Here is a 25,696-nt window from a genome sequence, read left to right on the forward strand (position 1 = left end):
CCTCTTACCAGCACTTTTCTTTTCAATTCTCACTAACTTTTCCACCATAGTTTTAAATGGAGATTTCAGAACAAAACTCCTTGAGCAAGAGTCCGTCACAATAACAAACAGACCAGAAAAAGGTAAGAAAATCATGTCATTTCTCTGTAGGGTCTTTTTCACAATGGTATCAGACACAAATAATAACAGTTGCAAAAACAAGCTCTTTTTAATAGACATAATATGACAGAACACAGTTACCTGTTGGGATTACACTGCAGCCTGTGTTGCTGCTCTGGTTGCATTTGTCTCAGTCAGTACTTGACAGATTTAAAAAAATGTCGTAAACATCAGTCAGTTAGACACAAAAACTTGGATAAATAAGGTCCAGATTGAAAAATACCCATGTTTCCCCTTTAACGTGAACATTTAAGAGTTTTGGATCCCGTTGTTACTCATCACTGACTCCCACAGTTGACAGTAAATACGTTTGACAATATCTAAATACAAAGTTACATAAAGATGTTTATGTACATACTCCTGTACGTATATTTTTGTATGAATAGAAAAAGTTGGGATTTTTTTCAATGTGAGTTTAAGTTCCCTTTTTTGGATTGCGCCTCCCTGTGGGCATCAGAGACAAAACAACTCTAACACTAAGATGTGCAGCATAACTTCTCTTTGAACCTTTATTCTTTGAGGTAAATACAGACAAATTATAACATTTATAACAATATGTGAAATGTGATATTAAATAAAACCAGTCAGATCTATTCACATGATAATGTAATTTATGTGATAATGATTTGCCCTTTTCACCAGCTGCATTAGCAGGATTACTAAAGATATTGAGGAAATATTAGATTGCAAATCTTTCATTTCGTTCTCATTGTATGCAGAACAATCAAGTCTTTCCAGCTCAGATCTACATCATATCATTGTGTTCGGCAAAATGCTCAGCCTCTACTTTCAGTTCACAGATAATGATATAACCATGGCAACAGAGACACCTTGGAAAAGGGCAGGAAGAAAACTTAGACGTTACTGTCAGTCAAAACCCATTTTTTCAAATGGAAAATAAAACTGCTGAGAATTTACCTGACTCAATGAGTAACACCTTGAAACTTCTATATAGCTTTGAATACAGGACTCAGCTGTGAGTCCTGTTATGTTAATCATTGTTGATGCTCTTACATTTTTCACTTGCACCGGCAGCTTTGAGCTGGATATGTAGATGCTTTCCTACAATATACAAACAATGCTAATGAGCAAAGCAGACACACGTTTTCAAAATAATTTCAGGTTCCTCTGATCAACCGCATGTCAGTTAACATAGTCATCAATAGGACTAATGTTCTGTGAGGACTTATTGAGTGACACGCCATGGCCCAGAGTGTGAAAACCTTCAAAACATCGAAGAAGTGCCAACCCTGAGACTTGCCCTAACCTTGCCTTGAGCCATGTGTTGATGAGTCTTCAGTGTGACTGAAACTTCAAAGGCATTTCAGCTCACTAAGCAGAGGATGCTCCTTCTCTCTCATCTTCACTCAAACTGAATCCCTCTCTAGAAGGACATTTTGATGGTTTGGAGAAAAAAAGGAGAAAAGTTTGCTTGGCACTTTCTTGGAACAGCTTTGACCACTGTGAATAGGGGCAAATTAAATGCTGCTAAACCTTACAGTCATTAACCAGTTAGTTTGATCCCAAAATGACAAAAACAACATGACAAGACACTGAAGTGCACTGAAATAAGGGAGTGAGCTAGTAGAACTTATGTTTTTTCTGTTTAATTGTAATGATTTAAAGAGTGCGGCAATGCTCAAAAGCTGGAAGACCTGAGAATAACTGTTATCATAGTGCTTTTCATCACTTCCATGAAACAAAGTAAAAATCAGCATCCCATCAGAGGTCTCTAATTAAATCAGTGTTTTGCATATTTGAGAATTTGCACATCTCGGCACCATCACACACAACTAGTAATAGTGAGGGCGTTGTGAGGCGAATAAATTCCCTGCTTAGTTTTGTGTTCACAGACAAATGGAGGCAGGAAAAGTGTGGTCTTTTCAAAGGCCGCCTGCAAAAACCTGATGGATGCACAAATTAACACACAGAGGAGAGAGGTTGCAATCCAAAGCCTTCAATGTTATAATTACAGCTCTTTCTTCCTCCTTGACAAACACAAAGAGGGATTTTTCTCACTCCCCGCTCACATCCTCTCTCTCCCTCTCTTTTCCACCTCTCACTGCGCAGCTTGGCGAGCTGGCATTAATTGCTCCAAAAAGCTGTGGAAGCACAACAAGTACTTCTCATCCTGGTATAATTGTGTCTGTAGGAGTTGGAGGGCTTGAGAAGAAAGAGTGCTTTGCTGCTTACAGGAAAGGCTTTGTAGTATGTCTCGGGAGCTGAGGACGTTTGAAAGAAACATGATATGGTGGCGCACTCTGGTGGACAGACAGTGAAAGGATGAAAATGTTTCATTTCAGGGTGAAATGAATGTAAACAGAGAAAATGAAAAGCAAGGCAACGCCAGACATTACTTTATGTTTGACAAAATGAAATTTAGAAATACTCAAGAGAAGGCAGACATCTCTACGGCCGATGTTTTCAACACTCAGCAACTCGCACTCAAACAATCTAGACTGATTAATTCCACGTCAAGTAAGGGGAAAAATATGTGTTTTTTTATTTTGGGGTTAACTGTCCCTTTAATGTACATAATAGTATCAGGGGATTATTAGAAATTGACCACCTGATCATAAACGATGTAAAACCCTCAGTGAACATGAATTTTAATAATTATTCTATCCATTGAAATTTTGCAATTATGTTTTGTGTGTGTGTCTGTGTGAAATATTCCATTTTACGCTAGAAGTGAAACTGGTTGAATTTGTTGCAAGGTGGTTGTTTTCTGCAGTAACTTGTGTTTTTTTTGTGAAATCCTAACCCTTTTTCATCTTTGGACTTGGGGAAGGAAGTGTTTTAAAGTCAAAAGGCTCAAATCCAAGTGAAGTCAAGAGTCACTGGTGTTTAAGTCCAAGTCTATTTGGAAGTCTTTTTTGATTTTGTTGAGTCCAAAGTTGTAAAAAATGTGCGACTCTGAATCAAGTCATGTGACTCAAGTCAACACCACTGCTGAAAACTATCAAGTTAATTTGGAGTTAAAAAAAACAATCTTTGCCTCTATTTTGTTGTGTAGTCTAAGTATGAAATGGCATAAAAACAAAAAGCTATGTGAAGTACTAGTACCTCAAAATTGTGCTTTAGTTACGTACTTGAGTAGATGTACCTAGTTACTTTCCACTATTGATCGCACAGCCATTCGCATGTGGCTGTGGCTCAGGTGTTTGAGCAGGTCGTACACAAATGGGTAGGTTCGTGGTCCAATCCCCAGCTCCTCCGGTCAACATGTCAAAGTGTCCTTGGGCAAGGCACTCAACCCCAAATTGCATGTGCATGAATGATTAAAATAGAAGTAGCAGGTGGCACCTTGTGCGGTATCCTTGGCCACATATGAATGTGTGTGAATGTAGTTTAAAAGTGCTTCTGGTGGTGCATGTCTGTTTACCATTACCATGTTATGCATTTCAGTATTGGTTGTATCATAATGCTAATTATTCCACTTAAGGCTGCAGGGCTGCCTCCCACACAGCAAGCATGTTGATGTATCGTCATCTTCAAGTCTATTTATTGCACACCCTTGATATTTTAACTCTATGATCAAATCAACACACTTTTCACCTACTGTCATCAATATGCTGCAGTGCAAATCAGATGTGGAAATGTGGCTGCTGCTACTGTATACACACTTGTTTATTTAGAGGTACAAATGCAAATAGAAGAGGGTGGATCTGTTGTGCTGCAGGAGAAGAGTTTATATTTGAGTGTGTGGAACATGTAAGTGATGCATATATTTCAAAGGCAAATGAACACAAAAGCAGAGTTTGCGCTAAACATGGATAATTTTTATTTAGCTAGTGAGTTACCTAGAGGAGAAAACTGTCACATCCTTGCAGTTAATGTCTTGCTGTTTTTGGGGGAATCCCAGTCAAGCCAAACGGAAGGGGTGATGTGGGGATTCTCCCAAAAGTGCTAAGAGTTGTTGAGGACAGACAGCCTGATTGAGCCTGAGGTACGGTAGAGTACATCAACATCAGAGCAAAGACAGTCACCCACAGGGCCCAGGGAGGCCACCACTAGTTTCACCAGAGCAGCAGGTTTCTCCTCAGACAAATGCACTTCAGAATGACAGAATCACAAGAGAGAGAGAGAGAAAAAAACCAAAGATGTGCACTGGCTGGTGCTCGCTAGCCTGCTGCATAATTGTAATCTTTTGGTACACAGAAACAGATGCAGAAAGGAAGGGAACAGGTAGAGGGAGGATACATCCTATGATTGGCATGATTGTGGCTGTTTCCCAATTATTTCATCCCACCTGTCAATCATTCAAACCTCTGTCTGAGGAGGATCAGACAGCTGAATACAGATTCAAGTAAAAGATTAATTCATACAGATCATCTTTAATTCTCTTCAGGAGCTGATGAAGCTCACCAATATCCCAAACATTTGAGGCATTAAAAAAATTACAAATAAGCCTGGTGAAATCTTCTGACTACTTTTGTTAGTCAGTTAGTTGCTCACAAACAAAATCAAAGAAGAAGAACACAGAGTTAGAGAGTTAAGGGTATTGGTAGAGGCTGTTTAGGAGGACTGAAAGTGCTTTAAAGACAGTTTTCAAAGTGGGTTACGTTCTTTTCTCGTGAGACAGGAACACAGGGTTTGATGCACCAGTCAACGGATACAGATGAGTCCATCTATTGTCATGTTCAAGTGTTCAGATACATTGTCGTCTTCAGCGGGAAGATTTATGAGAGCCTTTCCTCCTCGTGGTTAGGCAAATTTTATTTAAGGTCCTACGTCATTAGTGTTGCAGTTCTAGCAGACAGCTTGCTTGAAGGTTACTGTTTATTTCTATTGCGCTCCTGGCAAAAGAGAGAGAGAGAGAGAGAGAGAGAGAGAGAGAGAGAGAAAAAAACAGGAATGATAATCAGTGGATGGTATCAGAAAAAGAGCAAACTAAGGACACAAACAAACATAAACAGCAGCTAAAAGTGCAACATCAGAGCTGCTTTGCTGCATTTTCATCACAAGATTAATGCTAAATGTGGAAGAAAAATCCACATTGAAGACGCTTCTTGTGTTAATGCTAATAGTTCATTTATTCTGCTGTCACGTACAGATGCATTCAATGCCTAAGGTGAGATTGGGGCTCAGGGGCACAGAAAAAAAATCTGGGACTCCTGACAACATGTGACATCCGTAGAAGAGGTGACATTTGATATTTGAGGCTGCAAGTATGATCCAGTAAGAGATCCTGATCATCCAGTAGTACTGTCATAGATGATCAAAAACTATCTATGTGGGCAATCAATATCGTTTTTACCCCCCTAGGAAAGATATCGAATGACTGACTTTATTGTGTCCATCTCCTTTTGTACCACTCAGCAAATCTCATTCATTACTAAGGATTTATGGAGTGTTTCTATTTTTGGTACATTCAAATGATATCTTTGAATTATACATAAGGCTGGGCAGTATGTCACCTTTCCTGATATACGGATACATTTTCAAACAAGATATAGGATGAGACCATACTGTTTACATCGATACAGTTTGATGTTGTGTTACATAACCCATTTTCATCTCTTAACACTATCCGCGCAGTCCCACTCTCCCTCCCAAACTAGAGTTGCAACAATTAACCAGCTTCCAGCTTCTTAAATGTGATTTTTTTGGTATTATTTCTTTACTCCACTTTGACAGTAAACTGTTGTCTTATTTGGCTTTGGGAAGCACTGAGTATTTTTCACGAGTTTCTGACATTTTTTCGACCAACATCAAATCGATTAACTGAGAAAATAATCAACAGATTAATCAACAATGAAAATAATCCTTAGTTGCAGCCCTAGTGCAAACCCAGCTCCACTCGCTGCAGTGCTCCAGCACAATGGAGGGAGACTTGGGGGCAATACTCTATTTTAATCAGTCTGGTCTCCATGTCACATGTGCTACACAAAAATCGGCCTGTGCAATAAATGATAATACTGCAACCATCTGATACAGCTTTGTTTGTTTGAGATAGAGCGGCTTGTTTGTTTGAGGTGAGGGTGTATGTGTGTTTGTATGTGTGTAAGGTGAATTGATAGTGGATCACTATTCTACCTGGTAGTTGTAGTCTATAGCCTATGCAACTGCGAGACAGTGCCTGGATGTGAGCGACAGATGAGTTTAAAAAAATTGCAGCACAGTGACGGTACCCATATTTCATACACAGATGCATATAACGCGGATAAAGTCTCACTTTCTCTCTGTCTTTGCCCACGCTATGTGCACAAATAGTTATAAGAAATAAGTAAGGATAACGTCTGATTTTTTCAAAACTATACTCATTTGAAAGGTCATGGAAAATAACTTAATTCTCCCCAAAACAGAATTTAAAAAAGTCTAAAACTACAGTGGACTTACATAATATTACAATTTGTGGCCTGTGCAACAAAATGTTCAGCTAGGGATGCACAATATATCTTTTTTTTAAAATAATCATTGCGATGTCAACTGCAAAAAAAACCCCCAAAAAACAACACATCACATAAGGCTGCAATATTGCACTCAGGAATTTTCTGAGTTAGTTGAAAGAGAATAGCGGTAGAAAATTCACTGTAATATGTAATTCACTTTTTTCTTTGAGTACACTTTGATATCTATTAATTTATCACATAATATCATTTTCATGATATTCAACGTTACAGTTTATCGCATATTTTCCTCATATTGTGCATATGTGCAAAAAAACTTAAACCTGTACAGACCTGCTGTTTATTGCATACACATTTTTCATGTACATGTTTAGCACTTGTGTATTTTCATATGTTACATTGTGATTTGATCAGTTTTAATAAAACTACATGTGACATCTCACATGTGACTTGACCTTACAACTAAACATTTAGCTCACTTCATAGAAAATACTGAGATATAGATCAGGTATCACCATTTAGCCTAAAAATACTGAGATATTAATTCTGTTCCATATCGCCCAGCCCTATAGAATATATATTTTTTAGGAACTTTTTTTTCCTTTTTATTTTTTAAAAATTAATTACAACTCAAAGATTAGTAATAAGATGCCAGCATTGGTCAACTGGAGACTGATGTTGCAGTAAAATGTGCTGCTGAAAGTACACTAGAAAAAAAGTTTTTCCATGAATTCCGACTATTTGAGAACAGCTGTTTCTTCAGAAAACCAAATCCGTTCTTCTTGTCATGTGCTGTTCCATTTTCAACAGTCTGACTTCCTGTAATCTTTGGAAATAACTGGTTTCCAAAACCAAATTATCTTTTGCATATTGTCAAGAATAAAAGAAGAATAAAAACCATGATTAGTTGTTTACAGAAAAAAAATGCAAATGATATATATTTACCAGCTCCTTAGCAGAAAACAACCTCTTATTTTTAGGCAAGTCTAGTTCTCACTGTTGATATACTGAGTTACACTACACTGGCAGGAAAACACATCAATCACCAAAGTAATGATACCTCCGGCTTTCTCTGTTAAATGTTAAAATAAATGAGACACAGAGCAAGGGAGTATCTGCTGTAAGAAAAACATAGAAAAGGAGTTCAGAAAGCCTTGGGTATGTACTAACCAAAATGTTTGGTTATGTTTCACTGCAGCCACGACAAGAAGCTTGCAGTTATGTCGGTTTTGCAGATAAACACAATGCGCAAGTAATCACAACAGAGCTCAAATATCAAATATTCAAGGGTGTGTCATGGATTATAATAAAAGATGAGTACAGTCTCCTCTTTTGAGGAGTGGGTGTCCATGTGAGCGGTCTGGGAAAAGACCCGTGAGACCAGTGTAACACTATGCCCAGAATGACTGGTATTCACCCCAGCACAGCATGAGGCTCCTTATTACAGTAGAGAAAGGAAAGGAAGGAAGCAGCTAACCTCTAAGTATTAATTGCCAAATTAGTTATGCTAATAAAATCCTGCAACAACATTTAGATCCAAAGTTATCTTTAAAAAACACTTCGGGCGGGTGTTATGGCGCAGGTAGCTGTGCTGGTTTGACACCTCTCAAAGTTCGGGAAGGACAGGCCAAACAATAGAGAACAATTAACCTTGTCAGGGGAAGGAGGGTGAGGCCTCAGCTGGGCCGATCCTGTCATGTAGGAGGTCAGGGCTACAAAAGCAGCACAGCGCAACGCCTGCACAACGCAGGATGAAACAGGCTTTCTACTGACAGGTTGTTTTCAGAAGCCTGAAAACATTGACTTGAAATATTTATGAGAAAGTAACCCAGCGCATATTAACAAGGTCAGCAGAGAGGAGTCAATACAGCATCAATGGAGCTCCAGCAGTAGGGGAGTGGGAGAAAAGGAGGGAGCAGGTCATGGGGGTTTTCTAAACGCAATTAGATTAGCATACTGGTGAATCTAAGAATGGATGCAGCAGAACGCTAGCAGTGATAACAAGTTATTCTCTCCTCGGCTGCTGTTTTTCCACAGCAGCAGCGTCCCACAGAGTTTTTACTACTTAGACTAACATTTGCGGTACACCACTGTTATTACCACTGCTCCATATTTTAGTTTCCCCTCGGAAGGCGCAGGCTTACGCTGTGTGAGCTTTTCAAAACTATGCGCTCAGACAAATGTAATCATGCATTTTTATTGTGTATTTTGCTGGGAAACACTTTAAAAATCAGCCGTTTAGAACATCTGAGGCAAACTGTACCAACTCGGAGGCACGCTGCAGCCAGTTTGCAGGCCGAGGGCTTATGTTGTTAAAGGCTAATAAAGCATGAGGAGCCTGTGGAGAGCAGGGAGGCTTGGCGTTCAAAGGGAGATCAGAGCCTACATCTGCCTTTGTCTGGGAGGAGGAATGCCAGGAATGTGGGCTATTTCAGGAAACCTCTATGCATCGAACTCCACTTGGGCAGATCATCACGATCTCAACAGCACAAGATGGCTGATGAGGAATCAGGGTTTCCTGAACGTGTGTGTGAGTAATGGTGGCATGTCAATCTGCTGACAGGCCTATGGGAACTTCCATTTACAGCAGACTGTTCATTCAGCCACAGGATGTTACAACCTCTGTCTAAGAGCAGGTGGAACAAGATCAGATGATTATAGTCTGGCTGTGAGCAGTGACTCAGGGAAAGTTACCTCCCTTTGAAATAAAGGGTACTAAACTGAACTGTGTCATGCATACAAACAAGCAGTTTACAAGGGCTATTTCTGTTTATCTCACCTTCCTCAGAGCCTCCTCCTCTTCCTGACGTTTCTCATAATGTGCAAAGTCATCAAAGATTGAGGTGGTATGCTTGTAAGTGGCGATAATTTTTAGCACTTGTTTGGCCTTCTCCAGAGGCACTTCCTGAGTGTCCCTGGAGTTGGTCACTGGCTTGTTGTCATTGTTCTCCAGCCGAATGTGTCGCAGCTGGTTGTTGGGCACATCTTTGATGAACGCCCACTTCACCTCAAACTTGCCCTTCCACTTGTCCTGAGACCAGACGCCTGCATAGGCATTGTAGTCCACCGGTGAGCGCATCTCAGCCACGCCGCAGAAGTGCCCACTGCCGTTGACGCTGAACAACAGGTACAGGGGCCCCTTGTTGCCCAGTGAGCGGTAGGCACCATCCAGACGCTTGTTGCCGTGTTCTGTGCTGCACCAGATAGAGTACTTGATTGAGCGGTGGATGTCGTCTTCAGAATAGCTCTTGATAATGAAAACACGTCCGTTTTTCAAGTTCCAGTCAAAGTCTTTGGGGTTGTAGTTGTTGAGGGCACGCAGTTTCTCCAGCACGGGATGAACTTCTCCAGAGCAGGGGGAGGCACTCAGTGGGACTCCCCCGCCCAGACCGAAGCCCTCACCCCGGTTCCTGGGAGCCACCCAGCGGTTCGGAGGTGGACCAGCCTGCTGGGGTTGCTGCTGATGAAGGGGCTGTGGGGGGCCAGGTTGGGAGGAGAGGTGCAGGTGTGGAGGGCCAGGGGGCATGGGCTGGGGGTGTTGGGGGGACTGGAGAGAGTGAAGCTGGAAGGGCTGGTGTTGGTGTTGGTGTTGGGGCTGGTGTTGGTGTTGAGGCTGAGGGGGCAACGGGTTCTGCAGTAAGGGCTGGGGCTGAGCTAGGAGAGGCTGCTGCACCATAGGCTGCGGGGGCATCATAGTCTGAGCTAACGGGGGCTTGTTCAGAGAGCCCTTATCGTCCCAAGTACCAATGTTCATATTGTGCTTTATGGGGGGCGGGGGAATGGCGCTTCCCCCCATCCCCATGTTGGCTTTGGGTTTGACCTTGGGCTGCAGCTTGGCCGGCTTCTTGGCAATGGCTGCCCAGGAGGCAGGTTTCGGTGCGGACGAGCTGACAGACGGAGGAAGGCTATTGGCTGCCATACTGCTCATACCTGCTGTGCCTCCTAAGGGTGAGCCCACGGTTTTGGTGACAGCTGCCACCATGTCCGTACCCAGTTTTAACCCCGTCATACCTTGCTCAATGCTGTTCAGCACCGGGACTTTACTAAGCTGGGTGTCGCTTCCAAAGCCCGCCTGTCCGTCCGTGATGGCCCGACCCAGCGAGCTGGGAGCGTACCCATAGCTGTTACTGTAGACTGAGCTCTGCGTGGACTGACCCTGAGAGACACTGGTACCCCAGGTGGAAAAGTCTGCATTACCAGGGAAGAAGTTGAAGCCGTGCTGGCCCAGGAAGGGAGGGGTATTTCCCAGGGCACCTGGCTGGCTGAACACACCGTCAGGGATGAAATGTGGCTCGCCATTGCTCATCTGTCCATAGGTAGTAAGGTAGGGCATAGGAGGGTCTCCTGCTGTGGACCAAGCGGCCTCTCCCAGGGAATAAGGGAAACCAATAGATGGAGCATAGTAGCTGGGCATGTAGGGGTCAGACATTGGTGGGTAGCTGTTACTCTGTGTGGCAAAGGAGGAACGACAGTTACTGTACAATACATGATGACAAGCAGAACAATGAATAAATCACAATGACATCATATTAAAGTTATTCTATAACGGATTGTCAGATACTGTTTTTAAACAGTCTCACTGGTGAAAGTAAAAGCCAACCACAGATTCAATCTCACTTGGTATTTCGCCTCGATATATTTGCCTTTTTTTTATTTGCTGTGTCGCTTTAGCCCCCATCTACACTGCCCGTTCAAGGTAGGAATATCATGCTGTTATGCTGCCTCGCCATTCTGTATAAAAGCTGCGATCGTAGAATGGGAGAACCAAATTGTCTTGCCTTTAAGCCGGGAGGAAGTAAGCAGCACCAAAATGGTGTCTGTGTAAATGGGACAGCCTGCAGGCTGGGACCATGGGCAGGACTGGTGAGATGTTTTGATGACGTCTTATGCTTGTGACCCAGCGAGTAGAAGCAACTAATAGAAGTCACCCACTCTTGGTGATGATTGAGAGGGATTACTTCTCTATGAGTCTATATGCTGTTTTACAGGAAAACCCTGCACAACATATATTTAAGAACAGTTATAAATTGTGGTTTAAGATATAAGAACATATGCCATCTTTATGAACAAAGAAGAAAGTCATGGTGAAACTGGAATAACTGACACAAAATATTATACAACTAATTTGTCCATAACATAAGGTTATAGGCTAAATACTAACACAAGTGTGTTTACATGGGAATGAATAGCCCATTTACGGTTCGGTTTTTGGAATATCCCATATACTGTATGTGTTTGAGCATATCAACACCATATCCTGTTTATGAAAAACCTGAATATGCCAGCTGGAGAACTCCAAAGAAACTGGGATGAATACATGGAATATGAATAACCTGATTTCTCTGTACTCGTTTAACCAGCATATCCTGAATATGATCATAACTGGGATAAGCCTCATAAACAGGTTATTAATGTCCATGTAATCTCACTCATTTCAGTCAGAACATGTTATGGTTTATTATGGGAAATTACCTGATTTGTCTGGCCGCTTAGATAAGGCTCAAAATCATCATCGTTGACACCATCCTTTTGATGCATTGATCCGTTTTGCACTAAGGATGGAAAGAGAGGACATTAAATCAGCATATGGACTATACGCAAGTATTATATTTTGTATTTATGGGGGGATGCTGCAAAACAGGGGAGGCACTTCAAATAAGTGTTTAAAAACTTGGTAGGAGTTATTTATTTTGTTTTGAAAGACATTTTTTTGTTCAAAATCATAGCATTAATCATTGCAGGAAACTGTGTAGTCAGGGTCATCAGGGCTCCTACAATTTAAGGCAGATGTAAGACTTTTTAGGACTTTTTAATGCCACTCTGAATAAAACTTGAGACCAATTTTACAACAACCAAAATTAAAGAAAAAGAATTGAACTGAACTAACACTTAGGGTTAGGAAAAATTCTGCACAAATTTCCATTGTTACATAAAACTAAAACTACGAAAAACCTTTTTGTCTTGTGGGGAGAGCAGAACTAGGATATACCTGGCATTTGTTGGCAAGTTTTTTTTAATTTTGTTTTTCCCACTCAAATCACATCCTCTATTTTGTGCATGGATGTATGATTTTGAGGTGTCTTCTTCACGTTGGGTGCCATCAGCATCAGCACAGTGTGCCACGGTAATAATCATCTGTGAGAATAACGGGTGTGTTATATATAATTATATGAATATATATTAGTGAAGCTTTGATACAGATCATTTGGATTGATGATGTTCAGTTTCAGTCCTTCATAAAATCCTACCTGCCATGTCTTTTTGAAAGATTTTTTTAAAAATACCATTAAAGGCATTATTTTCAGATTAATAAATTCAATGTCTTTTAAGACTTTTTAGGGATGTATATACATATATATATATATATATATATATATATATATATATATATATATATATATATATTTCTCAGACTCGTTATTAAGAAAACAAACAAAGAATAAAGAAAACATTAACAATGCACTAAAATGCTAAAAAAGTCAGAAAATCTGGCTTTTTAAACTCAAGTCAACATTTAATGTGGCCTTTCTTTACATGTAGCACCTCTTGAACTCTCTTGGGCAGAGTATCTGAAAGTTTCCTTAAATAATCCTATTGTATACCTGAAGATCAGTAATGTAAATCTCATATTGTCTGCCCATGAGAGTTTAAGACATGCTAGGAGGAAGGAAAGGTTGCATTGAATACTAGTAACTTTAGCCTGTTTAAGTTGTTTTTCCTGAAATATTTACATTTATAACACTGTATACATATTCCCTGTATATTGTGATTGTATTAAATAAAGGGACTACTGAGAAATAAATATTTATGATCATATGATCATTAGACGACTTCAGCACAGTACTGTATTTATTTTTTTAAAAAGTCATACCCCATCTCATCATCTGATAAATAAAGTACTGTCCCTTAGTGGTGATCAAATGTAAAACGTGACAGGATATCTGTGGGGTGTGATATAATCAAACCAATGCATAATTAGGGATAATAGGGGCATAAATAAGCCACAGTTTAAGCTACAGTTACAAGGCACAATCACTAAGTAGGTAGCCTGTTGTCTAATTTTACAATCAAAACAGCCAGTATCACCACACTGAGGTGCAATATTAAAATGAGGTCCTGTGCACCATTAAGCCTTACCTTTATTTCCTTGTCCTTTAGGTCTCTGAAATAACAGGCAGCACAGGAAAAAGAGATGTTGTCAGATCACGACAGGAAGCAAGAAGCTCACATACACACACATAGAGAGAGAGAGCAGGCTGTATCCTACATGAATAAATATTAACAGTCGATCGCAGTAACCTCAGGCTAAAAGCACCAGCCCGGATGTTAACATTTACAGGTTGCTTCGCGTTATTATTGACCGGATGTCAAACGCTCTGACATCCAGTAACTAAACGGTGCCGCATTGGCAACCGGCTACAGCTAGAGTTGGTTGGCAATACAGTCGGCCTACATTACAGCTAATAGCTACCATATATCAAAGACTTTTTTAGCCTGTTTGATCCTGCGTGCCAAACCAGATCAAACTGTTGTCGGCAAAGTTTCATTTCGCCGCACGGCTGATTTATAAAAGCACCTTCCGGCTGTCAATACACGAACCTGATCGACTGTGGTCGCAGACATCCTCCAGGAACCGAAACTGATAGCTGTTTGTGAGACTGTCCACGGCTTCCCCCTGCCTCTCTCTGCACTCCGGCGCTTTCCTGGCTCGTCTCTCGGGTTGTCCAATCACTCTGTAGCGGTTACAAGGCGGCGTTTTCCCCCCGCTGGTCAGACCTGACGACGATCCGCTTCTCGTGGTTGTTACAAACGGCGACTTTGTGTCCGCGGAGAAAGCGTCTGTGTATGTGTGCGATCCTGCTACAGATGGTCTTGAAGCAGTCAATCTCAAAGTGACTAGTGTCTTACTGGAATATCCCTTACCATTTTCCACAATGGCGGATAGGCTTTTTACTCCCGCTTCCGTTCCGTTCTGCTGCTCCGTGACCTTCCGCCTGTGACGCTCTGAGTCATGTTACAAACTGACACTTCACATGACAGTCACAAACACACAACAAGTTCCCCGACCCTTACATTATATTCTCTATTCGGGTTTATTTTAGCCTTCAATCTGACCTGCTATCACCCTGTCTGATACCAGAATAACAGTCACCTCTGCAGTGTGGAGCCTCTTTTAGCTTTAGCCTCTGCATGCCAAACACAGTAATGCATGCACGCTTGAATTCCCATGTGGATAAAATAAAAATAATACAAAATAACATGCATGCAAAAACAAACAAAAATGCAAACAAGTCCATTAGCAGTAGTGAAAAAAGCAGCTAAACTAAGTACATTTACCCAGTACTGTGCCTGGTTACAATTTTGAGTACTTGTAGGCTACTTTCTATTTTCTGCTTTAAATTCCATATTTTAAGAGGGAATAATGTACTGCAGATTAAAACCAGTGCCGGATCTAGCACATCCCGCACCCTTGGCAAGCCCCCTACAAAACATACAAAACAGCCTATGGACAGTTTTTAAGGTATGATAAATTGTGAAATTAAACTGCCCAACAGACGGAAAACCAGCCAGAATATTAAAATGCTGCACACACATTTATAAATCAATACTATTTATTAAATCATATTATGATATATCATAGGGACATTCAGGTAGGCTACAATGAGTACTTTTTTTGTTGATACTTTAAGTAAAACTTTTTATAATAGAAGACTGGAGTATTTTCACACCACTGTATTATTTCTACTTTCACTTATTGGGTCTGAATACTCTTTTCACCACTGCTCCACAGGGCCGTGCTGTGGCTGTAAAGTAATGGATTACAGCTGATGCTCCCTGTGAGTAAACGAGATTCACCGGTCCTGCTCTCGCGATACTTCCTCAGTGGGTCGCGGAGCAGTATGGCAGCCGTCGCGCTGAGGTCCTGCCGCAGAGGACTTTCACAGATTTTAACTAATGGAGGGCTCACAGCTTTGTCTTCACAGCGTCTGGAAGGTCTGTTCAAGTCTCCGTTTTTGACACAAGTAATTTCACGTCGTTAGAGTTTCATATAAGGGCATTTAAACGCGGAGGAGGGGGTGTGGCTCACACAGACTGCGTCGTCTTAAAAATTTAGGGCAATGTAAACGGTGCTACGTTTGCGCTTGTGAACGTTTTTGCGCCGTATGTGTTAATTATTGTAGTAAATTAAACTGTCTCGACATTAATTAGCCTCATTTAGGTGTGTAACTATGTTTACAATCTCGGTATGTGTGGTCGATATGAAAAACAGACCACGCTGTTTCCGCAGTATCCATGTGCGTTTTTTCTAGTTTGCGTCAGTCAGGGGTTGCGTTGTATTTAACAAAATAGTTTTCTTATGTAGTTATTATACTGTACACTGAATCAATTACATAACATGTTTTGCTATAGCACTCACACTATGTACTGTGTCAACCAGGAGTCAGGAGACACAAGTCCACAGTCCAGTATGCATCACGACCAGAGCTCCCAAAGCTGGCCTACAGAAGAGTGAAGGGCAAGAGCCCAGGTGTGGTCTTCCTCCCAGGATATGGCTCCAACATGAATGGGCAGAAAGCTGAGGCACTGGAGGAATTTTGTAGGTCACTAGGGCACTCATACCTTAGGTAAGTCATTCAGATACACCACTTAAAGAGGGATGCATACCAAGACCAATGCCATGCCATGCTAATAATCTCAGACTAAATAAAGACAAGATCAGATCAAACAGGCATACCTCGTACATACAGTGTTGCTCCTGGATGTCCATAGTCTTGGTTTTCAGCATTAAGAACTTAGAAACGCCTACAATACGTATAAAACAATACAACTTTTGCATAACTGGATTCATATACAGTAGCTCTTCATACTGTATATAGATTATCCAAAGTGTGTTATAGATTTGCAATGAGTAAAAGTAATTTATATGCACTGCATACATCCACCACACAGCCACAGTTACACACGAAGAGCCTTGATCAAACAACAAGAAGAAGAAGAAACACAAGTACACAAGCAAATGTTTTTTCAGTTGTTGAACAAGATAATAACTAGAAAAAGAGGGTGGGGGACACTGCTAAAATTCTATGGTCACTGTATAATTAAGTTACAGTAGCAATGTAAAACAAAGAAATGACAGAAAATGTGACTAAGTAAAGAATGTTTTAGTATAAAAAAATAGATTAAATTTTGTTTGTTTTAAATGCATTCTGGTTTTGTTTCCAAGTGGCATAATGCTCAAAGAGTACATGCAAAACAAAATGTCGTGGATTTAGTTATGGAAAGTAAATTTTGCTTGCACAAAATGTCTTGTGCCATATGCCTTTGAATGGAACTGTATTATAACAAGTGGTTACCTTTTTCATTAAGCTCCTTATTTTGACAAAGAAGCTCTGTTTAATATTATTCAAAAAAACTAAAAAGCCAAATTATTGCATTTAAATGATGCAACAAGTGCCAATGTGAGAGACCATATATAGCAATGAATCATTTGAATCACAACAAAAATTTATAAATGAATAATTTTAGTAAAAAACAACAACATATCATTCCAAACTATTCACTGTTCTTCAAAGCCTTCATTCCTGAGGTGGCTGGATATAAAACTCACGGCTCCGTCATTCTGAATACTCATTCCATGTTCAATTTATAAATGTTTCAATGTTTAAAACAAAACTAAATCAACCATGTCCTTGGCCTCTCATGGCTTGCCTTTGTTACCCTCGTATGCCCATGGGCTGTTCTATTTATGTTTTCCCAGGTTTGACTACACAGGACACGGGGCCTCGGAGGGGGTGCTATCAGAAGGAACTATTGGCACCTGGAAAAAAGACGTCCTTTACGTGTTGGATGAGTTAGTAGAGGGGCCACAGGTAAATATTTCTTAGGGTCATCATGTCTCTTTGCATATTACTGGTGGGTTGTAATCAATAAAGTTATGGAAAGCTTGTGTAAAAGGAATGGGAATTTAATCAGTTCCCATTAATAACAGATTTAGAGTCAGAATTAATGCTCTCAGGAACGAGTCCTTTCCTAGATTTTCATGTAAGACTTGTGAAAGGAAAACCTCTTGAAAATAGGGGTGGGCATTTTAAGTCATTGCCATTTTGAAGTACTTGGATTAATTTTTTTACTAAATTATAATTTGAGTACAAAAAAATCAAACGTAAGAAGTGTCTGAAATAAACACCCAATCAAAAATATTGGTAGTCAGGGTTAGCTGACTTTTCTGAGCTGCACAGACTGGTGAGATAAGCTGTGCTTTATAATTTTAAAGTTGCATAGCTTGCATTGCAAACTTATTTAGTTTAGTTGGAATACTTAAAAATATCACTCTTATGCTCTTTTTGCCCTTCTGCCTGTAACGGTAGATCAAGTGATCTCTGACTGAAAATGTTGAATGCTATCTGCAGCTGCGGAAATCTAGGCAGGCTTCAAAAAGAGAAACCAAAATAGAAAAATTTTATCGTTGAAACACATTAAAATGTTCTAATGTTGATCACGGGCTCCAGTTTCATCAGCAAATTATTGAATTTTACAAATGTTAGTTTTTAGCTGATTCTTAATTCATTTATTTTTGTTGAAAGATCCCCTCCAAACAATTAAGAACTATTTAAAAAAATGCTTGTTTGAATAAAAATTTAGGCATGATATGGTTTTTTTAAAAAAAACAACATTAAATTACCTCATTAAAAATCTCCAAAAATTATGTATAATTATTCTGCAGACTTCTTTTGTCAAACTCTGCACGACATTCTGCACAGTGAAGCCTAAACATCAAAGTGAAGTGAAAATAAGCAAAACACATTTTTGAGTGGAGGAGAATTAAAAAATTTTTTTTCATTTTGGATTTTTATTTTTTATCAGCAAGCCATAAAGTTAACACACACAAAAATATTAAAGAGCTGATTAAAAATATTTAGGGCAACAGAAGAATCAATGATAAAACTGTAATTAATTAAATCCTTTCAACCTCCATCTCATTGTGTGTTCCACTGCGTCTCCAGTAGATGTTGCTGTGTTACCACATTTGTGTTCAGTTTGTGTCAGTCTTCCACTAACATGATTATACGGCATGAGTGGTGTTGTCTTATGAGGTGTTTTGAATTAAAACAAAATATTAATCAGTTGTTTGATTTTGATTTGATTTACAGTTAATTTATGGTGTTTTTGTTTGCCTGTAGATACTGGTTGGTTCCAGTATAGGCGGTTGGTTCATGCTGCTGGCAGCCATTGCAAGACCAGAGAAGACTGCCGCTTTGGTGGGCATCTCCACTGCCGCTGATCACATTGTCACAATGTTCAACTCTCTTCCTCTGGAGGTAGGAACATATAATATTATCACATATATAAAACTTTTAGGTTAATGTGTTTGAAACTATGCAGGCATTTTAATTTAAATATTATTCTGAACTGGAGTTGTTCATATTTGAATGCACAGCAACGCAAGGAGTTTGAAGAGAAAGGGGAGTGGACAATCCCCACCAAACACTCAGAGGAGGGTTTTTACAAGTTTAGCATGGACTTCCTGAAGGAGGCAGAAAATCACTGTGTGCTCCAGAGTCCCATCCCCATCACCTGTCCCGTACGGCTCATTCACGGGCTCAAAGACGAGGACGTCCCCTGGCACATCTCCATGCAGGTTGCAGAACGCGTCCTCAGCCCCGATGTGGACGTCATCCTCCGGCGACACGGGCAGCACCGCATGTCTGAGAGGGACGACATCAAGCTCATGGTCTACACTATTGATGACCTCATAGACAAGCTGACCACGATGGTCTGAGTAAGGGATGGGGGAGTGAGCTTGAGAGGTTGCTGAGATCAGGAGAAAAGGACTGCGTTTACTGCGAAGTCGACCCTCAAGATATTTACCAAACAATGGCATGTCTGCCAAATATGACCTTTTATCCATCTGTTATTCTCCCCGTACTTCATCTGTCATTTCAACATGCCGTTACAGTGCAAACCATATTGAAAGGGAGCTCCCCTGCTAGCTGTTCCCTTATATCTTCAGGTTGCATTTGTATGTGTTACACGATATTATTTGGAGTGTTATGTTGGCCTTTATTAGGTCCGCTGTTGCTGCTGTCCCAGCCGCCGTTCATACTGTTTGACTGTTTCCCCTCCCTCTTTACTTAGACGCGTAGTTTTCCTGTGCCTTTTTTAATCACTTTTCACCCATTTTGGCCAATAAAACCTCTGCACACAAAAGTGCAGGTCTCAGTTTGTTACTGCAACATAATCAGATGTCAAACAATAACTGTCCTAATCAATTAAGATGCATCATGTAATATAGTTAAAGAAGTATCTACAGCTAGAGCCAAATTAGACAAACCTATCTAAAGTTAGTTACTTTTACGTTTTATGCCTCTTGTAAAAATTGTAAATTTTAGGCGTCAAAAAGAGTCTAATTCAAATCAGCATGATAACCATTGTATTTATGCATTTTTATGTTCATTTTATACAAATCCAGATGAAAAAATGGCAAAATAATGCACAAAAACAATATGCCAGGTATACCATGTCAACACAGTGAATCACATCTAAATAGTGACTCAAAATCCTCACAGACTGAAGGCTGCAGCCATGTGAGGTTTATTTTTGTTACCAGAACATTCTGTTACATGACTCCCCATACCTGTTGGCCTCTAGCCAAAGAGAGGCCTGCTGAATGGAGCCACTGGACTGTTGATTATTAACATGTAATTGGCCACTAGCTCCATGATGCTCAATGGGGCGAAACCAGCCACTTAACTCTCTCGGGTCCTCTTAACTGCAGCGGTGACCTTTAACTCGTGGTTGAGCTAGTCAGTCATTTTTTTGTGTCAAAACTAAAGTCAAACATCAATTTATGGGAGCAAACAGTCCAGCAGTTGTAATGCAAGCAGAGGAGATGGTGCAAAGAGGTATTGCATATGGAGATGTTTTACACTGTAAAATCTGAGTTGATTTTGCTTTAAAGAATTTGTATAAAACAACTGCCTTAAAAATGTAAGTAAATATAACTATTAGTATTGATTTATGTTTACTTAATATCTAATTAAGTTTACTAAAACTTGTGTTACTTTACTTAATTTTGGGAAGTTGTTGCAATTTTAAAAAAAAAACAAGTAAAATTAAACAAATCTTTCTAAGTTTTTGCAACTTCAGTATACCAAGTTTACTGTGTAATGTATCTGTATTCTGCAGGTTGCAAACTAGTTAATAATATTTGAATTTTTTTTTTAACATGTTAACAAAACAGAGCTTGCTCCTGACTTCGTCATCGGCAAAATCCTTTTTGTCACGATCAAGTTAAGCCAAGCTAATTTTTGTTTTACTTAAGTTTCCAACAGAAAGAACAAGGTGATTTTCACTTGTCATTTTTTCAGTTAAAACAACTTAAAAAAAATAAGTAAATGCAGCTAAATTTTGAGTAAACTTAATTAGATATAAAGTAACCATAACTTAAGACGAATATTTACTTTTTCAAAGCAATCAATTTTCAAGATCAGCTTGTCAGATTTTATAGTGTATGGGGTCGCTGTGCTATAGTTTTTACCTATTTTTGCACCACAGACCTTTTGTTTGCCAGGAAAACCTTTTAAGTAGTTAAGTTGTCTAGCTGCACAAGAAATGGCAGCATGCTCTCCATATTGAGCCTCAGCACTCTGATCACTAAGACAAGATACAGACGCTGTAACAAACAAAAAGCCTTTTCAGTGTTTGTCTTGTGCAAAAGCCAAACAAGTCAGGAGGAAGACCAACCGGTTCAAGCTGATATTCTAACAAGAAGCAAATATCCTCTCTGCTCAGGTACCATTGAGCAGATCACCAAAACTAGCATTTATGATGAAGTAAAAAGGGGATTTTTATATCCAGTGGATTCATGTCCAGTGTTGACTTCAAGCTGCAGGAAAGAGTTTAAAAAGAGAATTAATCTGGCACCATCATGTGATTTGGTTTGCTGAGGTTCACTTCATGCTACAGCTGAGCACGCACTACAGTGACCACTGTCCGGAAGCGATGTCACGTCGCATTCTGTAGCTGAGAGTCTCCAGGGACCCCTCCTTTGGAGCTTGCATATAAAACGAGTGACCCGCCCCTCCCGGACAAATGAGATCCAGCCCGGCCCGACGCGCCTGTGCTGCGCTTCATGGATGCCTCGGCAGTTCAGCATCCTCAGCCCTGCCCAGCTCTGCGGAATTAACGCTGTGACACGGACAAATCTGACCGGCCTCTCCTCCTCGGTGAGTGCACTCTTCACTGAATTCCTTTGAGCGCATGGCATTTTGGATACGATGTTTATGCAGGCGATCCAGTGTCGCAGCTGGCGTGTGAGCTTTGCACAGTTGCTTTTGGCTTTGTGAAATGTTCATGTTTTTAAAGGCTGCATAGTGCGCAGCAGTGTGGTGTCGTGACATTAGATGGCGGGACTTTCTTTGAATTTACTGAATTTTAGTGACAGAATTGCGCCCAACAAATGCAGTGAAAACAATGAAGTGAAGAATGAACAAAACCCTTTTATATGCGGCACAGAGGGCTGACGTAATTTAATTAAACTGTGTTGCAGGCTACATGTAGAACTGTTGTGCATTGTGTGGATTTATGTTCTGCAAGAGGGGAAAACTTTCTGAAATACATTTGATTATTTAATTCCGTCATAATGACTGGAGGTCATACGCAAGACATCATCTCATACAGCGCATCACTGCACACAGCGTGCCGGAAACTGGCGTGATTGTTACCATGGCAATAAGAGGGCTTGTCCCTATTCGGGACAGCAGCCATGGACCACACCCTTCACAGCTTCAGTCTCCAGAGATGCGCCTGGTGGCCTGCTGAGCTGGAAAGGGACAGTCTATAACCTGGAATTTTGGCTTTTCTACAAACATTGACATTGTTTTGGTAGTGCTCTGGTGCTACTCATTTACATCATAGTAAAATAAATAACTGAATAAGTCTAAAAATAATTTTAGTTCTTTTGTAGCCTTTTAATCAGGATACAAAGCACTCAGTAATATACTACACCAGGTATATTTTTAAAATCTGATGTTTTTTTTGTCAGATTATTCTTGCAGTAATGCTGTTTCTATCTTGTGTGTACCATTGTTCTCCTCAGGGCTACTACAAATCACAAATACTGTAGTGTTGCAAGAGCTGCCATGGCAAACAGAGGGCCCAGCTACGGACTGAGCCGAGAGGTGCAGGAGAAGATCGAGCAGAAGTACGACCCAGACCTGGAGCAGCGGCTGGTGGACTGGATTGTTGCACAGTGTGGGGGAAATCTGGAGAGGCCGCAGGCGGGGAGAGAGAACTTCCAGAAATGGCTAATGGATGGAACAGTGAGTGGCTGCATTACCTGGACCTAAAATAGAAGTTACTATTGAATTATTTAATCTACAACGTAACTGTCAGATTTAAAGAGCCCATGAAAACAAAAAGGCTAAAACAAGAAACCAGATTTATGTGCTCAGTTATTTTTGAAAGCTCCAGTGAATAATATTGATCTGCATTTATTGAGATAGTATATTTGTTGTTTGGAAGAGTAAACCTTATTCATCATGCCTAGATGAAAGAGGGTGCAACAGATAGTATAGAAAAAGAGGCGTGTTTTTTATATTACTGGTACTTGTTTTTCAAATGTAGAATTTTACACTGAGTCATTCTGGGAGCCTTCGAAGGAAATGCGTCTGCCTCCATGCTGAAAGTGCTTCATACTATAAGACTTAATTAACAACCAATTATAAAATGCACACTGCAGGGAGCTGCAATGTCCTCTTGCTTGATGCTCCAGCTTACTCAAATGTTTAAAAAATCATTCATAGATGAAGCAGATATCAATTTCTGCACCAACATGTAACTCAATAAGCAATAATGCAATGCAGCCACAAAGCATTTACACTGTTGGGCAATAACTCTTGCAGTTATAAATGGTATCAGCTTTCGCAACTAAATCCAACTGCATTTTTATATTCTTTCTCTTAAAGAGAAATGATAGCAGATACTATTGGAAATATTTTAAATCACTTGCAGAAGTAGCAATTGACAAGAGAAGATGGTTTTGCCACACCAAAAATATTAATTATGGCATTTAAGCATGTCAACAAAGAGTGCCTTAAGGCAAACTATAATTTTGGTGTGTTGTCTTAACATGATTAACTTATATTTCTGACCTCCTTTGTCCCAGATCCTCTGCAGGCTTATCAACAGCCTCTATCCAAGGGGGAAGGAGCCTATCAAGAAGATCCCAGAGACACAAATGGCCTTTAAACAAATGGAGAAGATCTCTCACTTCCTGCAGGCAGCTGAAACTTATGGAGTCACAACCACTGATATATTTCAAACCGTGGACCTCTGGGAAGGTATTTATACCTCATATTCCTTCATTTACTGCTGGAGTGATGTAGTCATTCACAATGTTTACATCTGCAAAAAAAAAATTTTTTGCCCTTATTCTCAGAAAGGCAACATTACTACTGAGCTGCTTCCATGGCCAATGAAAATGAATATTCTACTAATATTCCTGTTTACATGCAGCCCTGCATACTTGGATTTAATTGCCCTAAATTGTTATTTATCACACAAAAATATAGAAAAATGGAACGACGGAACGACTTTTTGCCTCTTTGCATCAAAATAGGGTTTTGTTTTATTAGTGTGCATGTAAATGTAGCCAGTGATAAGCAGTTTTCACTACATGTCATGACAAAATTATCCTTTTGTTCTGGCTATAGGAAAAGACATGGCAGCAGTGCAAAGAACTCTTATGGCTCTGGGGAGTTTGGCTGTTACAAAGGACGATGGTCATTACAGAGGTGACCGAGACTGGTTCCACAGGTAAAGAGAGGCCTCATTGTAACACAGGAACTTCTCACAACTACATGTCCATGATGCTTCGTGCTCCTCTTCCTCACCTTGTAATTGTTGTTCATGTGTAGGAAAGCTCAGGGGTATCGGCGAGAGTTCAGCCAGGAGCAGCTCCGCCAAGGCCAGAGTTTGATCGGACTGCAGATGGGCAGCAACCGCGGCGCTTCCCAAGCTGGTATGACGGGCTACGGTATGCACCGTCAGATCATGTAGAACACTTACTAGCTAACCTGCTTCCTTGCTACCTTATTTTCTACTAATACCACAAAAAGTTGTAGCCCTAAAAAACCCCATATCCTTTGTAGCACCTGCCATGTTAACCTCAATCTTCCTGGAATTGCTGCTTTCCCAAACAGTGTCCTGTCTGTAAAAATGATGTCAAATGCTGTAGATCTCCTCCTTCAAGCTCCTCTCCTGTTCCTCTCTTTCCTTGCTGTTCTCCCTTTAGCTTTGTTTACGTTCCATGTCCAAATGATTACTTAATTTGGAGCTCAGTCATTCAACATCTACTTAGTCTTGTAGAGAATTTAAGATTAAAATCTCTATGAAAAAAACAAGCCATCAGTGTTATACACATTTGAAATCTGAAATACAGCATGTTGTATATATTAATTTGTATTTATTTGTATTTATGTACATTCTCATCTGCCATTGTTTCATGGTGATCTGTTTAATCATCTCTAAGTATTTAGCCTTAAACCTAATGGAGCTCAATGACTGACGATGTCTCTGCTATCTTGTCTGAAGACTTGTTGCAGTATCCTCTGTAACCAAATCAACCTCACGTTGTGCCTGGTTATGGGACAACAGAGACCGGGTCCTGATACGTTGGCCCCGAATTCTAAATGAGTTTCATTCATTCTGAGCCATTCCCCTGTTAATCGTTTGTTAGATGACATCTTTACCCATGATATGTTTTTATTTTGTGTCCATGCAAGTAAATGTGCAGCAGCCAACATGTATGACAGTGACGTTTCCATTTCTGGTGCCAGGTAAAGACATTGCTTGAATGTGCACTTTTATGTATTGTCATGTTTATATTTTTAAATATATTTATATCTGGGGGCTTGTGAGAAGACATATTGAAAAATAAAGTATGTGAACATGTATTTGTGTCAGTCTGCGTAACACACAAGCCAGGTATCTAGATAGTTAGGGGTGTCTGCTGTGTGCTCAGAGTGTCCTGAGTGTTTTTCTTATCTTGGTTTTATGTTACAGCTCCTCCCTTGCGCCCATCCCTTCTGACTCTCTCACTGACTGTACACAATCTAATAAAGGGACAGCAGCACGGCATAATGATTAGGTTGACGGTTCCTCTACCAGATAGTCCTGAATCA

The 25,696-nt window shown here is 40.2% G+C and overlaps 3 protein-coding genes across 4 annotated transcripts; 2 read left to right on the plus strand and 1 right to left on the minus strand.

The window, feature by feature from the left end:
* Positions 1-3,919: 3,919 nt before the first annotated feature.
* On the minus strand, positions 3,920-14,662 carry ythdf3 (YTH N6-methyladenosine RNA binding protein F3). Its single transcript, XM_088071673.1, has 5 exons — positions 14,112-14,662; positions 13,650-13,674; positions 11,985-12,064; positions 9,292-10,959; positions 3,920-4,958 (listed from the first exon to the last, which is right to left on the minus strand). Exons 1-5 carry the CDS (start codon positions 14,133-14,135, stop codon positions 4,935-4,937), a joined length of 1,821 nt encoding a protein of 606 aa, XP_087927799.1. The 5' UTR covers positions 14,136-14,662; the 3' UTR covers positions 3,920-4,934.
* A 663-nt stretch (positions 14,663-15,325) lies between these two features.
* Positions 15,326-19,721, plus strand: abhd10b (abhydrolase domain containing 10, depalmitoylase b). Of its 2 annotated transcripts, none has more exons than XM_042510495.2 (5): positions 15,326-15,506; positions 15,952-16,138; positions 17,272-17,383; positions 18,695-18,832; positions 18,952-19,721. In XM_042510495.2, the coding sequence occupies exons 1-5, from the start codon at positions 15,341-15,343 to the stop codon at positions 19,291-19,293; spliced, it is 945 nt and encodes a 314-aa protein (XP_042366429.2). In that variant the 5' UTR covers positions 15,326-15,340; the 3' UTR covers positions 19,294-19,721. The 2 variants fall into 2 exon arrangements, with proteins under 2 accessions (XP_042366429.2, XP_087927800.1); XM_088071674.1 differs by having other exon boundaries at positions 15,326-15,479; positions 15,949-16,138.
* A 935-nt stretch (positions 19,722-20,656) lies between these two features.
* On the plus strand, positions 20,657-25,468 carry tagln3b (transgelin 3b). The gene is made up of 5 exons (XM_042510358.2): positions 20,657-21,739; positions 22,612-22,834; positions 23,680-23,854; positions 24,227-24,329; positions 24,431-25,468. The coding sequence occupies exons 2-5, from the start codon at positions 22,655-22,657 to the stop codon at positions 24,570-24,572; spliced, it is 600 nt and encodes a 199-aa protein (XP_042366292.1). The 5' UTR covers positions 20,657-21,739; positions 22,612-22,654; the 3' UTR covers positions 24,573-25,468.
* The last annotated feature ends 228 nt before the right edge of the window (positions 25,469-25,696 follow it).

Source organism: Plectropomus leopardus, chromosome 21 (genome assembly GCF_026936395.1).
Source record: "Plectropomus leopardus strain MGB_pleo_1.0 chromosome 21, ASM2693639v1, whole genome shotgun sequence".
Classification (NCBI taxonomy): domain Eukaryota; kingdom Metazoa; phylum Chordata; class Actinopteri; order Perciformes; family Serranidae; genus Plectropomus; species Plectropomus leopardus.

Excerpts from the sequence above, each read along its gene's own strand:
- ythdf3 (XM_088071673.1), bottom strand. The coding sequence starts at position 14,135 with ATGTCTGCGACCACAGTCGATCAG. Across the intron at positions 12,065-13,649 it reads TAAAGGACAAGGAAATAAAG|TGCAAAACGGATCAATGCAT; the intron begins GTAAGGCTTAAT and ends TTCCATCCTTAG. Across the intron at positions 4,959-9,291 it reads AGGAGGAGGCTCTGAGGAAG|GAGCGCAATAGAAATAAACA; the intron begins GTGAGATAAACA and ends CTCTTTTGCCAG.
- abhd10b (XM_042510495.2), top strand. The coding sequence starts at position 15,341 with ATGCTCCCTGTGAGTAAACGAGATTCACCGGTCCTGCTCTCGCGATAC. Across the intron at positions 15,507-15,951 it reads GTCTTCACAGCGTCTGGAAG|GAGTCAGGAGACACAAGTCC; the intron begins GTCTGTTCAAGT and ends TGTGTCAACCAG. Across the intron at positions 18,833-18,951 it reads TCAACTCTCTTCCTCTGGAG|CAACGCAAGGAGTTTGAAGA; the intron begins GTAGGAACATAT and ends TTGAATGCACAG.
- tagln3b (XM_042510358.2), top strand. The coding sequence starts at position 22,655 with ATGGCAAACAGAGGGCCCAGCTACGGACTGAGCCGAGAGGTGCAGGAG. Across the intron at positions 22,835-23,679 it reads AATGGCTAATGGATGGAACA|ATCCTCTGCAGGCTTATCAA; the intron begins GTGAGTGGCTGC and ends CCTTTGTCCCAG. Across the intron at positions 23,855-24,226 it reads AACCGTGGACCTCTGGGAAG|GAAAAGACATGGCAGCAGTG; the intron begins GTATTTATACCT and ends TTCTGGCTATAG.